The 12105-nt window shown below is 42.9% G+C and overlaps 2 protein-coding genes across 2 annotated transcripts in view; both read right to left on the bottom strand.

Annotated features, from left to right (window-relative positions):
- LOC120721782 (glucosidase 2 subunit beta-like) overlaps window positions 1-8738 on the bottom strand; it is a 162303-nt gene extending 153565 nt beyond the window's left edge. Inside the window, exons 1-5 of the mRNA XM_040012325.1 lie at window positions 8560-8738; window positions 8110-8226; window positions 6415-6510; window positions 1785-1842; window positions 740-857 (exon numbers count right to left, since the gene is read on the bottom strand). Coding sequence (XP_039868259.1) covers window positions 740-857; window positions 1785-1842; window positions 6415-6510; window positions 8110-8226; window positions 8560-8641 — 471 coding nt within the window. The 5' untranslated portion in view covers window positions 8642-8738. The remainder of the gene's footprint in view (window positions 1-739; window positions 858-1784; window positions 1843-6414; window positions 6511-8109; window positions 8227-8559) is intronic.
- A 406-nt stretch (window positions 8739-9144) lies between these two features.
- LOC120721783 (doublesex- and mab-3-related transcription factor A1-like) lies at window positions 9145-11020 on the bottom strand. The gene is made up of 2 exons (XM_040012326.1): window positions 10362-11020; window positions 9145-10207 (listed from the first exon to the last, which is right to left on the bottom strand). The coding sequence occupies exons 1-2, from the start codon at window positions 10837-10839 to the stop codon at window positions 9450-9452; spliced, it is 1236 nt and encodes a 411-aa protein (XP_039868260.1). The 5' UTR covers window positions 10840-11020; the 3' UTR covers window positions 9145-9449.
- Window positions 11021-12105: the final 1085 nt, after the last annotated feature.

The raw sequence follows: 12105 nt of genomic DNA, 5'->3' as shown, positions 1-12105 counted from the left end.
TACATTTACCTTTAGTCCCCTAACCAGAACTGCTTTCCTGTACAATATAATCCACTAGCTTTTCTTATTAGAGCTATCACATTCATCTTAGCCAGCTGTTGGTTCAAAGCGCTTTACAAATGTGTCTCTAGACTCGTCTGAAGGTTCTCAGTCATCCAGGTCATCATAATCTATGGAGCTTGGAAAGAAAAGCGTCTGGACTTCTTTAAGATGTTTCACCTCTCATCCAAGAAGCTTCTTCAGTTCTAAGAACAACTGGTGGAGAGTCGCAGATTTTAAGCCCTATGAGGGTCATGGACCCCCTATTGGACCCTATAGACTCACGGTGGTGCTGAAGCCACCAGCTGGGGGCCTTCTTGTGTGCACGTGCAATTTCCCTCCAATCACTCCAGCAGTCCAAAGACATGCATGTTAGGTTAACAGGTGATTCTCCAATTCCACTGTGATGCTGAACTAGACAGGTGAGAGAAACCAACTCAGTGTAATGTTACCCTGCTGTATCACTAATTTAACTCTTTGCTTTGAGGAAGACTGCTTCAAACCTGTTAATCAGTTCTGTAATAGTTTTGTAACCTCTAAACTCGAAATCACAAAAGTTCTCCAAGTTTTCTCCTGACGTAGAGGCCGTGCTTAGACGACGACTTAGTTCCAGTGTGAACACGAACTGATCTACTTTTCGGGTGGTTTTCAAACACATGCCGTATAATAGCTGGAACTTCTACAAGAATTTTTTTTTTACCTGTTTCTCCCTCCAGAGCAGCACTCCCTCCTCAATCAGCTGCTGCTTGAGTCGCAAACCTTCATCCAAGGTCCTCATCTGGCCCTCCACGTACGCCCTCTCTCTCTGTCCTAGATTCCTGGAGGAAAGGCGAGCGAGAGAAAGAGAGGAAGCACAGTCCCATCATTACTGAGAAAACGCCAGCCGCTCCTGTTATGGTCACCGAGATGGCGCAATCCAATTTTTAAGGGCCTGCGATGCAGCAGGAATCCAAATGGGAAAATAGAAGAGTAAATAAGATGGGGGCCGATGCTCTGCGGCTCAGCTAAATTGTTTCTGAAGCCTGGCAAACACAATATGAGTGCGGACCTTGTGAAAACATAATGAGATACACTCTGCTTGTACGCGGCTTCGAGACGAATGGAGCGGTGAATGAAATAATAGAGGACTGTCAACAAAAGAAGTGGGTTAGCGACATATACAGAGCGGGCTGCGTTTCTGCGCCGCAGCATCGTCCATCTTTGCAGCTCAGCTCAGAAAAACATGATAAATACATCGCGGCAGGAAAATGAATTCTTATAAACATCTGTATTCAGGGACCTTCCACCTTTGCGCCGTGTAATTTATAACTTATCTAAATTATCTCCCAGGAACAAAAAAGGCTCTGGGTGGTGGCAGCAGTTTAAAGCAAAAAGGAGGAGGAGGAAAAATTTGCAAGAAGGTCGTGAGTCACATTTGCATTTAACAGATGAACTCTTCAATACAATTTTGTGATGCACACACAGCCCTGAGTTTTTAAATCACAGTGACACCATGCCCCCTGGTGGCACAGTAACAGATTCACTGCAGAGTCCATCATACTGCTGCTACGATAAGCAGCTTTCTATTCAGATGATGGTGAATTCCCCTCAAAGATCTGTTTTATATCAGACCGCATGAATATCTTTTCACATTTGGATATTTGTTTTTAAATAACTGGACCCTCTGGCGTCTGGCGACATATTTCGAGTCAAACTGCACATGTGTTAATACATAAATACCGAATCTCAATTTCGAATCGACTGACCAGCAAGTGTTCTGGCAGCGAGTGTGGCTGTTGTATTCATCGGAAGCATCGCAGCAATCTGGCAAAGACACACAGGAGAAACCAATCCAATGCACACAGACCAAAACAGGAAAAGCATACCACATTGTCAGAACGGAGATGTTTACAATGTCTTACTCAATTACTACACAACAGATCAAAGTTTGTTTTTTTAAACTCATACACAACAAAAAAAATACAAGATGCTTTCTGCAAAAGCAATATTTTGCTTTCCCACATATAATACACAGTTTTTTTCATTAAAACGATAACAAACAATAAACACAAATATGCTACGGGAAAACTGAGCTGAAACTTTAAGCCAATGAATTCTTGTAGTGAGTCAAGAGAAACTTCGACGGCATCTTTAACACACCCTGAACCGTCTTAGGCAGCTTTCTTGGAATTTCTTTAAGTAGTCTTCAGGAATAGTTCTCTAGACTTCTTAAAGGACATTCAAAGCTCGTTGGATGTTGGCTGCTGTTTATTCTGTTTTCTGATCCCACTCTTCTTCAATAATGTTGAGCTCCAGACTCTGGGGAGGCCAATCCATGACTCGTTTTACTGCATTGGCAGCACGTTTGGGATCGTTGTCATGCTCAAATATGAAGCTGACTTGTTCCAGATGGTATTGCACAGTGAATCAACATCTGATGATACTTTTCTGTGTTCATAATACCATCGATTTTGATCCCCAACAAAACTGGCTGAAATACAGCCCATAACAGAGCCTGCACTAAGTTTTACAGACAAACACTCACTATTATACCAATTATTCAATTGACCTCTTCTGTACATACTGGAGGACAGAAGACTTCTGCACAGTACTGTAGCTTAGCACAGCACTAAGGCTAGAAACCATGGTGATGTATCCACTGTGACACCTGACAGCGCTTTGTGAAGCTCAGGTTTAAAGCTGTTGGGGTTTTTTGGAACCAGAAGTGACCATGGCTGAAAACGCTGGTTAGAAAAGTGCATCAGCTCAGTGTATGGGTGCAGCGCAGACACTGCTAAGCAACATAGAAATAAAATAGAATTTCACTTGCTGAAGCACAGACATCTTGGATAGGCTGTCAGTTCAATTAACGACACAGCAAGGCATGTTATTGGATAATATAGCTCAGACAACTCCAGTAATAGAGCTCCAAAAAGCACCAGCACCATAAATGTGGTTGAAAGGTCAAGTTCAGCGACTTCAATTAGGTGTAAATTATGTTTATGGAGCAAAACTTTTTTTCTACCAGCATGTAAATATGATTTTTCTTTCTTGCTTAAGTACAGTTGCCTATTTTAACATGAGACTGTTTCAAGAGTGACTTCATTTTGGATACAGCCCCATGTGGTGCCTTGAGGATTGCAGGTTTTTGCCACCACTAACTCAAAGAAGTGTATCTCCCAGAGTGTCAGACAACGCAATATCACAAGTCAATATTAGCTCTTTGCCTTTATATAAGCATCAGCATTTGACACAAAATTCAAATTTAAAAAGTAAAGAAGAACGCCCTTCAACAATGTTACAAGGGTTGCAGTTGCATAGTTTATCCACAAGAGGGCACCACCGGTACTTTTCTATAGGCAAGACCAAAAACAACCAGACGATCCCAGCAAAGACGAGCAGTGCAACGGAATATCGCTACATATAACAATGTGCTATTGTTATGTGTAATTATATTGTTACGTTTATTGCGTGTGAAAGAAAGAAAAAATTAACCAGTGCATCAAAATATCGGATTTTTAAATCACCAAATATCGGTGCGCTTTTTAAAAATCCCATATCAGTCGTGCTCTATCAGATTATCCTTTAAAACTTCAACACACTGCATAAAACAAAACATTTCTGTGTAATGACAGTAATAACAATAAAGTATCGACGTCTGAGCTGAAGCCGGATGATTCACATTAGCAGCTGTTGCAATGTTTTTCTCGGTTTTCATCATTCTGCAGCTTGTGTTGTGTTTTGAGGCAGTTGAATATGACAGTTGTGTTGCTTTGCAGTAATGGCCTTTTATCTACAGTATATCGCTGCGGTCAAGTGCATTTGGGAAAGCTCGTGCTGTGCGGTGCAGGGAACAGCTGTGATTGGCATAAGCAGGCAGGTCATCAAGCGATGATTTAGGGAGCGCTTTCCTGGCTTTTGCTTTGTGTTCTTCTGGTTGAGCACACATTTACAGCATCGTGCGTATTTAATCACGAGAAGCCACACGATTAAAATGTAATTAATTATGCTGACAAATGTATATTCTCTTTCATGTTGAGCCACCCAGGAAATCTTCGTCCTTAAAATTGAAGATTAAATCTTTAGGTCTGCGTGACATCTCTCTGCGCTTCGAAGAAAGGTCTCTTGATTTCAGCCACTTATAACATCAGCTGCATGGTGTTTTGTAAGTGCTCAGATCTGGCTCTTTCTCTGATGTTTCACCCAAGAGAGTGGGCACAGTGTGAAATCTCTCAATTATCCAGAACCCCATTGGTGACCCATCGAAAGAGAGCATTACAGTCCAAAAAGGGAAGCCAATGAATGTCTCTGAACAACCAGTCAAAGAGGAAAAGCGATGATGAATTAGCTATTAAGTGGCTCCATTCAAAGCAGAGAAGGTATGAGAAGAAGACAAGTGGGAGCAGAATAAAAGGAAAGAGGAAAGGGTGAGGGTGGCTTTGGGAAATATTCTCCTGCCGCTCTTTCATGCTTCATTCCTTCAGCTTTATTTCCTGCGATGGTTACATGCCGTCTATTGCTACTGCTGCAGAACGAGCTGGTGACAGAGCAGAGATGTCAGCAGCAGAATGTATTGAATTTATCCAAAGTGGCGAGCTACTGGAGAACAAAAGTGGAAAAGAAAGGGAGGCTGAAAAACTACCTGATTAGGCAGCGCATGTGGCAAGAAAGAATGGAAGAAAGCCTTGAGAATAATAGAAGCAGGATGTTTTTCAAGGAAAGCTGAGCGAGGGAAGTGACTGTATGTACGCATCTGCATTTGTGTGAAGGCAGCCATGTTCTGTTTGTTGAAGCTACGTCATTTGTTTGCGCTACAAAAAAGACTGAGAGTGCGTACATCAACATGTCAGCATCTGCACATCGAGCAAAACATAAATTCCTGCCCGTGTCTGCAAAATACACAAGAGGGAAAGTAAACAACAAGTTTTTACTCGGTAAAATCAGGACTTTAAGTTATTTTGATGAAGACCCGACAGCGTGTTTATGATTACGTGGTTGGGATGCTATTGCATTAACAAAATACACAAAGAGACGTAGAAAAAAAAACTTGAGAGATAACTCATATGGGGCGATTGTGGCTCAAGAGTTGGGAGTTCGCCTTGTAATCGGAAGGTTGCCGGTTCGAGACCTGGCTTGGACAGTCTCGGTCGTTGTGTCCTTGGGCAAGACACTTCATCCGTTGCCTACTGGTGGTGGTTAGAGGGCCCGGTGGCGCCAGTGTCCGGCAGCCTCACCTCTGTCAGTGCGCCCCAGGGTGGCTGTGGCTACAACGTACCTTGCTATCACCAGTGTGTGAATGGGTGGATGACTGGATGTGTAAAGCGCTTTGGGGTCCTTAAGGACTAGTAAAGCGCTATACAAATACAGGCCATTTACCATTACTTTGGTGCCAATAACAATGCTAAGTTTTAGGGAGTTAAAAAAAAAGTCTATCTATGATTTTTCAAATTGGACAGACTTCAGCCCCACCCACCAGGGACCAACAGTCAGGTAAGTGGAAGACCACAGCTGGATGGTAAACAGACTAATAGAGAGATGTCCTTTCTAACAACACATCGGAGAGCAACTTGCCCAAGGACACTTTGACATGCAGACTGGAGCAGCCAGGGATCAAACCACTAACTTAGTAGATGACCTTCTGTAACACTGATATATCACCCAAACTCACTAACATCAGCCATGTATCAGTAAATAAGAGGAATTTAATGATGGAGGTTGCCAACATTTATCTGTTGTAGTCACAGCTCGACCGATACCGTGTTTTTGAGACCGATATTTTGTGATATGAAAATCCGATATTCCAATTATTTTTTCTTTCAGACATATAAAACATAACGAGATTTCCCTAAAGTTTGTTTTGTTCAGTTATGTACTTACCTGTTTCCCCTCAGCATAGTGTTTGCGTCTGAGGCATGCTAAAGTTGCACACTGCCCTCTGGTGGATAAACTATGTAACATCAACATTCATAGCATGCCTGAAGGGCGCTTCTCCCATCTGTTCTTTATTGTTTTAATTTTCATTCATCATCTATTTTAAATGCCTAAAGTGATCAACGACAAATAGAGAATATCAGCCTGACAATAAATCAGTCAGGCTTTATTCTCCTCAGCTATAATATGTCCAACATGTGAAAATAAAAGTATTAACATATCTTCATAACCAAACAACAGATACATTAAAACTGATATACAGTATCTGTGATAGGACAATGTTCCCTGTGCTCTATGACGGCTGTAGGCTTTAATCTATGAATACCTGCCAAGTTACTCAACCCGCCTCTGCAGTAGTTTCCACTCAGCGGGGATTTCCAGGACCGCAAGTTGCCCTGATGACATCCAAACAGAAAAGGCGGCTACCAGCCGACAGTAAGACACAATATTAAACCACAGCCTTACCACAGATGCCATCATTGACTCTGGATGATGGGATGTAGTGCGGGCGAAAACCCAGATTGGTGCAGTAGAATCGGCCATGAGGACAGGCTGAAGTGCCTACATGGAGCAAGGAAAACTGGTCAGCACTGCATTATAAACTAATGTGCAGAAACAAATGAATTTACCTTGAACTGTTCACAACGCTTGCAAAGACATTAGCCACCTGATTACTGTTTCTAAAAATTCAAACTTTTAAACATTTATTTGTATTCTTGATGGGGTTTGTTTTTGTTTTTAATCATTATTTTGTGTGTGTGTCTTTTTAAAATTTCAAAATCTGGTTAGTGTTGGCAAAGGTTAGCCGCAGCCCTGTGCCCCACATCCAAACTGTAAATGATGTGTGACTTTGATTTAAAGCATAACGATAAAAGCCACAACTGCATAATGAAATCGGGGATGTTTCTCCTCTGTCTTTTCCCGTTTATGCTACACGAGAAAATGCCATCTATCTTTTAATATTTAAACCCTGCAAAATATCCAGTAACTATGTTTGCTAAGGAGGGTATGGTAGAGTTTGCATATCACAATAGCTTGAAAAGTTTTGAGATAATTCTGATAAAACTTTGTAGCTGTGTAGGGCAGGGTCATGTTAACAATCTATTAAAACTTGGTTTACGTCCACCAAAGTCTTCAAGATCAATTTAATGATTTATTGGTCGAAAACTGAAAGAAAAAAAAAACGTATAACCTACAACTATGATCCTTCAAGAGTGCTGGGTGTTGTCAGCATATAAAGTAGGATTTAACAATTTAAAATATCATGTCACATTTGATCTCTGACCTCTCCTTCAAAGGTTAGTAGATTAATCTGCAGGTGAAGTGATAATAATGCTATATAAAGCTATTTAAAATAATACGTTTTCAGACTGACAAAAACATGTTGCCAAGAGATACTATTTGACTTTAGCTGAATTAATTTATTCTTACTTTGCCATTTACATCACAATAATAGATTGTAATTATGTAGATTGTAATCATTAAATACATAACAATTTGACTACATTAAAATGTATAATTTTTATTTGTTTTTAGGGGGGGGGGGGGGGCTTTTGACACTTGATATTTATTATTCAACAAATTTCACTAAACAATGGCATAAAGGCTGCACACATCCTGTGGGCATATAAATTTTTGAAAAGTATTGCAATCAAAATTACGCCAAGCATATTAAAATGGGTTTCAGCAGGGCAAACAACAAAAGCCTGCACTTTGCACTTGCTTTTACTTAACTACAGACTTCTAGAAGTATGTTTAAAAATAAGAAAGAAAACAATATGAATATGTACAAAATACAAAGTAAATACTTCCCAGAGAGGGAGCTGCCTTGGTGGGGGTTCTTGTTCTCATGGCTTCTTGTTTACATGGTTTATTGTTTTGTCCACGCAGTGCATGTCTTCGGTATTGACAGTCTATGTTTTTGTTGTGTACAGTTTTTCCCTCACACTTCCCAGGATGTAAAAGCATGCACTTTTAAAATCGGCGTCTGCTTTGTGCAGATCAGCTGCATGTGTTTTGCCCCCCAAAACACATGCAGCTGATCTGAGCGCAGAAAACTTCAAAAGTCTTTAAAGTAAAACACTGATTTTCCAACAGAGTCACAGTGACCAGACAGACTGACAGACAGAGGCCCGCTGGCCCCACTGATTAACCTTTTACCTGGTTCATCTGAGCCATCTTCACAGTCGCAGTAGTCGTCGTTCACCTGCTCAAATGGGATCATTCTCGACCCATCTATGCACAGAAACGACTTCCTCTCCCTGTAGAACCTTTTATCTGTTACAAAATAAAAGCAAACGCCCACTTTTGTAATCGCTGCTGGCTCTGAGGTGCAACCAGAATTGCAGCCAAACATTGTGCATCAGTGTGAGCGCTTATAGTGTCTTAGCACGGATCCTCTGGGGAAGGTAAAACAGCAGGTTTGTGTTGTGTTGCTACTACACACTCATGTTGTGTACCATTATTATGCTGTGTACTCTGTTATCACAGCTTGTAACGTGCTGCCTGCGTCTGAAACCAGGAGCTGCCAAAGCTTCAGCACCACGTAGCTGTTTCTGTATATATTTGGCAGCTACCTAGCTGGAAGCTAAAAGGGAAGAATGGACTTACAGGACGAGGATATTCCTCTTACTTTCCGCGAGTCCACATAACCACACCAAAACACAGCAGCGACAATAATGTAGACACGCATGTCAGCGCCTCCTGCCTCATAAAATCCCGCTCAAGGCTGTTTCAAACACTGCACCGCCAGCATCTCAAATTGCCGTGTCCCGACTTCCTGAAACACGCGGTCTCGTGGCGCTTCTGAGGCTTTCTATTGGTTTCTAGTTTAAGGTTCGTGTGATCATCCACCGACCAATCGCAGGGGAGAACGGCAGCTGAGGCGAAAAAGAGGACGAATTTGATTAAGATTTACTGCACTTACGGCTTTATTTACATTTTAGAAATGGGAGTATAAAGTTGAAGCACTTTATTTAAGTGTAGCCTTTTTTAGAGAGCCAGCAGACATCTTTTGTAGTCAGCTGGAGCTCCTTCACAAGCACAGACATCACCAAGGTCACTTCCACATATAACATATTTACGACTACTGCACTTAAATAAGCCTGAACTAAAATGTGTGGAACGAAACAGGGGGGGGAAGAGAAAGAAACAGAAGACTTATCGTGGGACAAAGCCCGGTTTTTGTTAGTTTTGAGTGCTACACATGCAGTTGTTTTTCCCCTTTTCTTTTTTTATCTGCTAAAAGACAAACAAAAAACACATCGACAAGACTCACTTCATCATTTTATATATCTGCACGAAATGAATACAAAATGTGTAAAACGAGAAAAGATAACTCTATTCATAATAAACAATCTGCAAAATTTACATTAAGAAAAAAAAGCATTAAGTCGTCAGATTTTAGTACACCATTGTGGTTCGAGGCACTTGAAAAGCGGTCATTTAAAAGCTACAGTTAACTTTTTTATTATTATTATTTATTTCCATGTGTCCCTTTTTTATTTGGTCTCGCTGTTTAGCCGTGTGTACAGGCCTGCATTGCATAGAGACTCCTTGCTTTGGATGTAAGACAGGTCTCGGATCATGCCGGGGAGGGAATAAGAGTCCAAGGGTGGACGCAGTGGGAACACTGGCATCAGTCCTGATGTCATGTATGGAGACATGAAACCTGCCATGCCGCCGTTAGCGGAGGGATAGGCCAGCCGCAGGGGGCTGACGCCCAGGCGAGGGCTGAGGCCGTACAGGCTGTCTCCCCCTGGGGACGCGTGCATGTGCAGCGGGGAGAAAGCAGACTTGGCCCCCAGAGCACCGAGCCCTCCGGGCAGTCCCGCAGAAGGCCTGCGCGCGCTGTCAGCGTCAATTTTGTTCTCTTTGGAGTTCAACGCCAGCTCAATGGATTTGACAATGTCACCTTTGCACGTTCTCACCATAGACTCCAGAGTGTCCCGTTTCTGATGGGGGAAGATCTTAGCCATGATGTCGGTGGGGTCACGGTCCGGGCTCAGATACTCATTGGGCTTCTCCGACTCGCTCCCCGACTCTGGATCCGAGGAGGGAAGTGACCTCTGCGGGCTCTCTGTGTGGTCTGAGCGGTGATCCATCGCAGGGGATTGACTTCCGCCGCTGTCCTTGCTGGAAGACAGCTCTTTCTTGTCACTTGGAGAGGGCAGCCGTGGAGAATGGGGTGCAAACAGGGGTCGGCCCATGAATCCGTTGTAAAAGTTGTATTTGCTTAATTTGTCCTCTGAAACTGTAGCTACGGATGAAAGAAAAGGGACAACAGCTTTTAAATTAAATGCGCACGGGGTAATCAAAGTTCACCAAAGCTGCAGAGGAACCAAAAAGAAGAACATTGTTGTGTATTAAAATAGTTATGAAGACAAAGTATACAGTCTCACATTTCAACTCACCGTCTTTCTGATTCTCACTCCCAAAAACATCGAAACAGGGAGCTGCAGGAGTACTGCTGGCAGATACGGGTACCCCGGCGATAATGGACGATCTCTGAGGGATCCCTGCTTCCCCTCCGATCCCAGTGCAGGGGTACAAGAGCCGAAGATCCCGGGCCTCGCTCTCTTCCTGAGCCTGCTGCCTCCTCAACGCCACCTGCGCGGCCATCACCCGCTGCCTCTCTGCAATCAGTGTGCACTTTGCGCACACGCAGTCTCTCCAGCGACAAAAGCGCTTGTGGCCTTTGAGCGCAGAGACCACGCCGTGGTTCCTGCACCTGGCACACTTCGGGGTTCGGGGGTATCCCCTCTCCAGCGTGGGGTTGCAAGCCTGGAGGAAGAGAGGCGGAGGACGCAGAAGGGAAGGGGGTACCGGCAGGCTACCGAGCGGGCCGGAGGTATGATCGGTCAGACCAAGGGGTCGGATCCTATTTTCCATCGCTCAGAGGAGAGGGTTAAAAAAAAAAAAAAAGTCTACGAGTCCTGCAAAACTGTTTACGGTGAAATCATTAAGGTGTTTTGGACTTCTCTGAGCGACTGGTGTCTCTGTAATGCGCCAGCACCCTGAACCTGCGCGCCTTAAGTGTCTCCTCGCCAGGTGGTTTGAGTTGAAACACAACACCTTTGTCACACCCCTTTCCGCTCAAGCCTCTTAATGCCCTATCATGTTTATTTGCATCCCGGATGAATGGGCGGGGGTCTAATCTGCAACTACATGCGGCCATAGAGTGAAAGGACAAATAAAATTTCAAAAAAAACTTGAAGCTTATCAAGACCAGATAAAAAAAACCCTCTCTTTTTGGAAATAAAAACAAAACTGCGCTCTGTTTGAAATGACATGCAAATTCGCACAGACGTTATAATAACAAAGTAGCAGGCACAGAAGGTGGATCGAACAAGTCCAGCGTGTTACAAAACAAGCATTATTAGAAAATAAGAAAGAAAAACATGTTGCCTCAGGCCAGCTTCCATTCGGTTGCCCTAATGTGTGATGAATATTCACTATTAGAATGTTTTTCCCCCCTTCAACACAACAATGGGCCTAATAGCCACAAAAGAAACAGGTAATTATCTGCTTGGTTGTTCTGTTGAACAAATTACTCTGACAAAAGACCCATCTGTCAACAAACACCCAGCGAGATTGGCGAATACCTAATCACACCTTGTCACATGTTTCATTCATTTCCCTGCATTCAAACAGGATCCGGTTACACGCACCAGATTGCTCTGCCGTTATGACAAGAGAAGCAACTTGAGCATAATGTGACAAGCGCAGTGTCAGTCACCAAGGGCAACGCCACGAGGAAAAAAAATATCGTTAGGCAGAAATTAGCAAATATGTGTGTGTGTGTGTGGGGGGGGGGGGTATCATGATGCGAACCCTATTGTTCAGTTCAATACTCTATGAAATGAATCCAGTCATGTTATGTGTGTCCAAAACAAACATAAGGCTCGGGGGGGCCAGACTCGGCCGGCAAAAAGTCCAATCCGGCCCACTGGAAGGATTTAGAAAATGTGAGAAAAACCTTTTAGCTGTGTTGTCATAAATTTTACAGTTTCCACTGACAAAGATTCAAGATTCAAAGTGTTTATTGTCATGTGTCACAAGAGAAAAGGCATTTCTCTGTGCAATGAAATTCTTTCTTTGCTGTTCACCCACAGATGCCGATTAATACATACACAATAGAAATAGAACATATAAATA

This window comes from Simochromis diagramma, unplaced genomic scaffold, assembly GCF_900408965.1.
Source record: "Simochromis diagramma unplaced genomic scaffold, fSimDia1.1 OVJJ01000604.1, whole genome shotgun sequence".
Taxonomy (NCBI): domain Eukaryota; kingdom Metazoa; phylum Chordata; class Actinopteri; order Cichliformes; family Cichlidae; genus Simochromis; species Simochromis diagramma.
The sequence above is the reverse complement of the archived record's forward strand: the minus strand, read 5'-3'. Positions and strand labels throughout refer to the sequence as shown.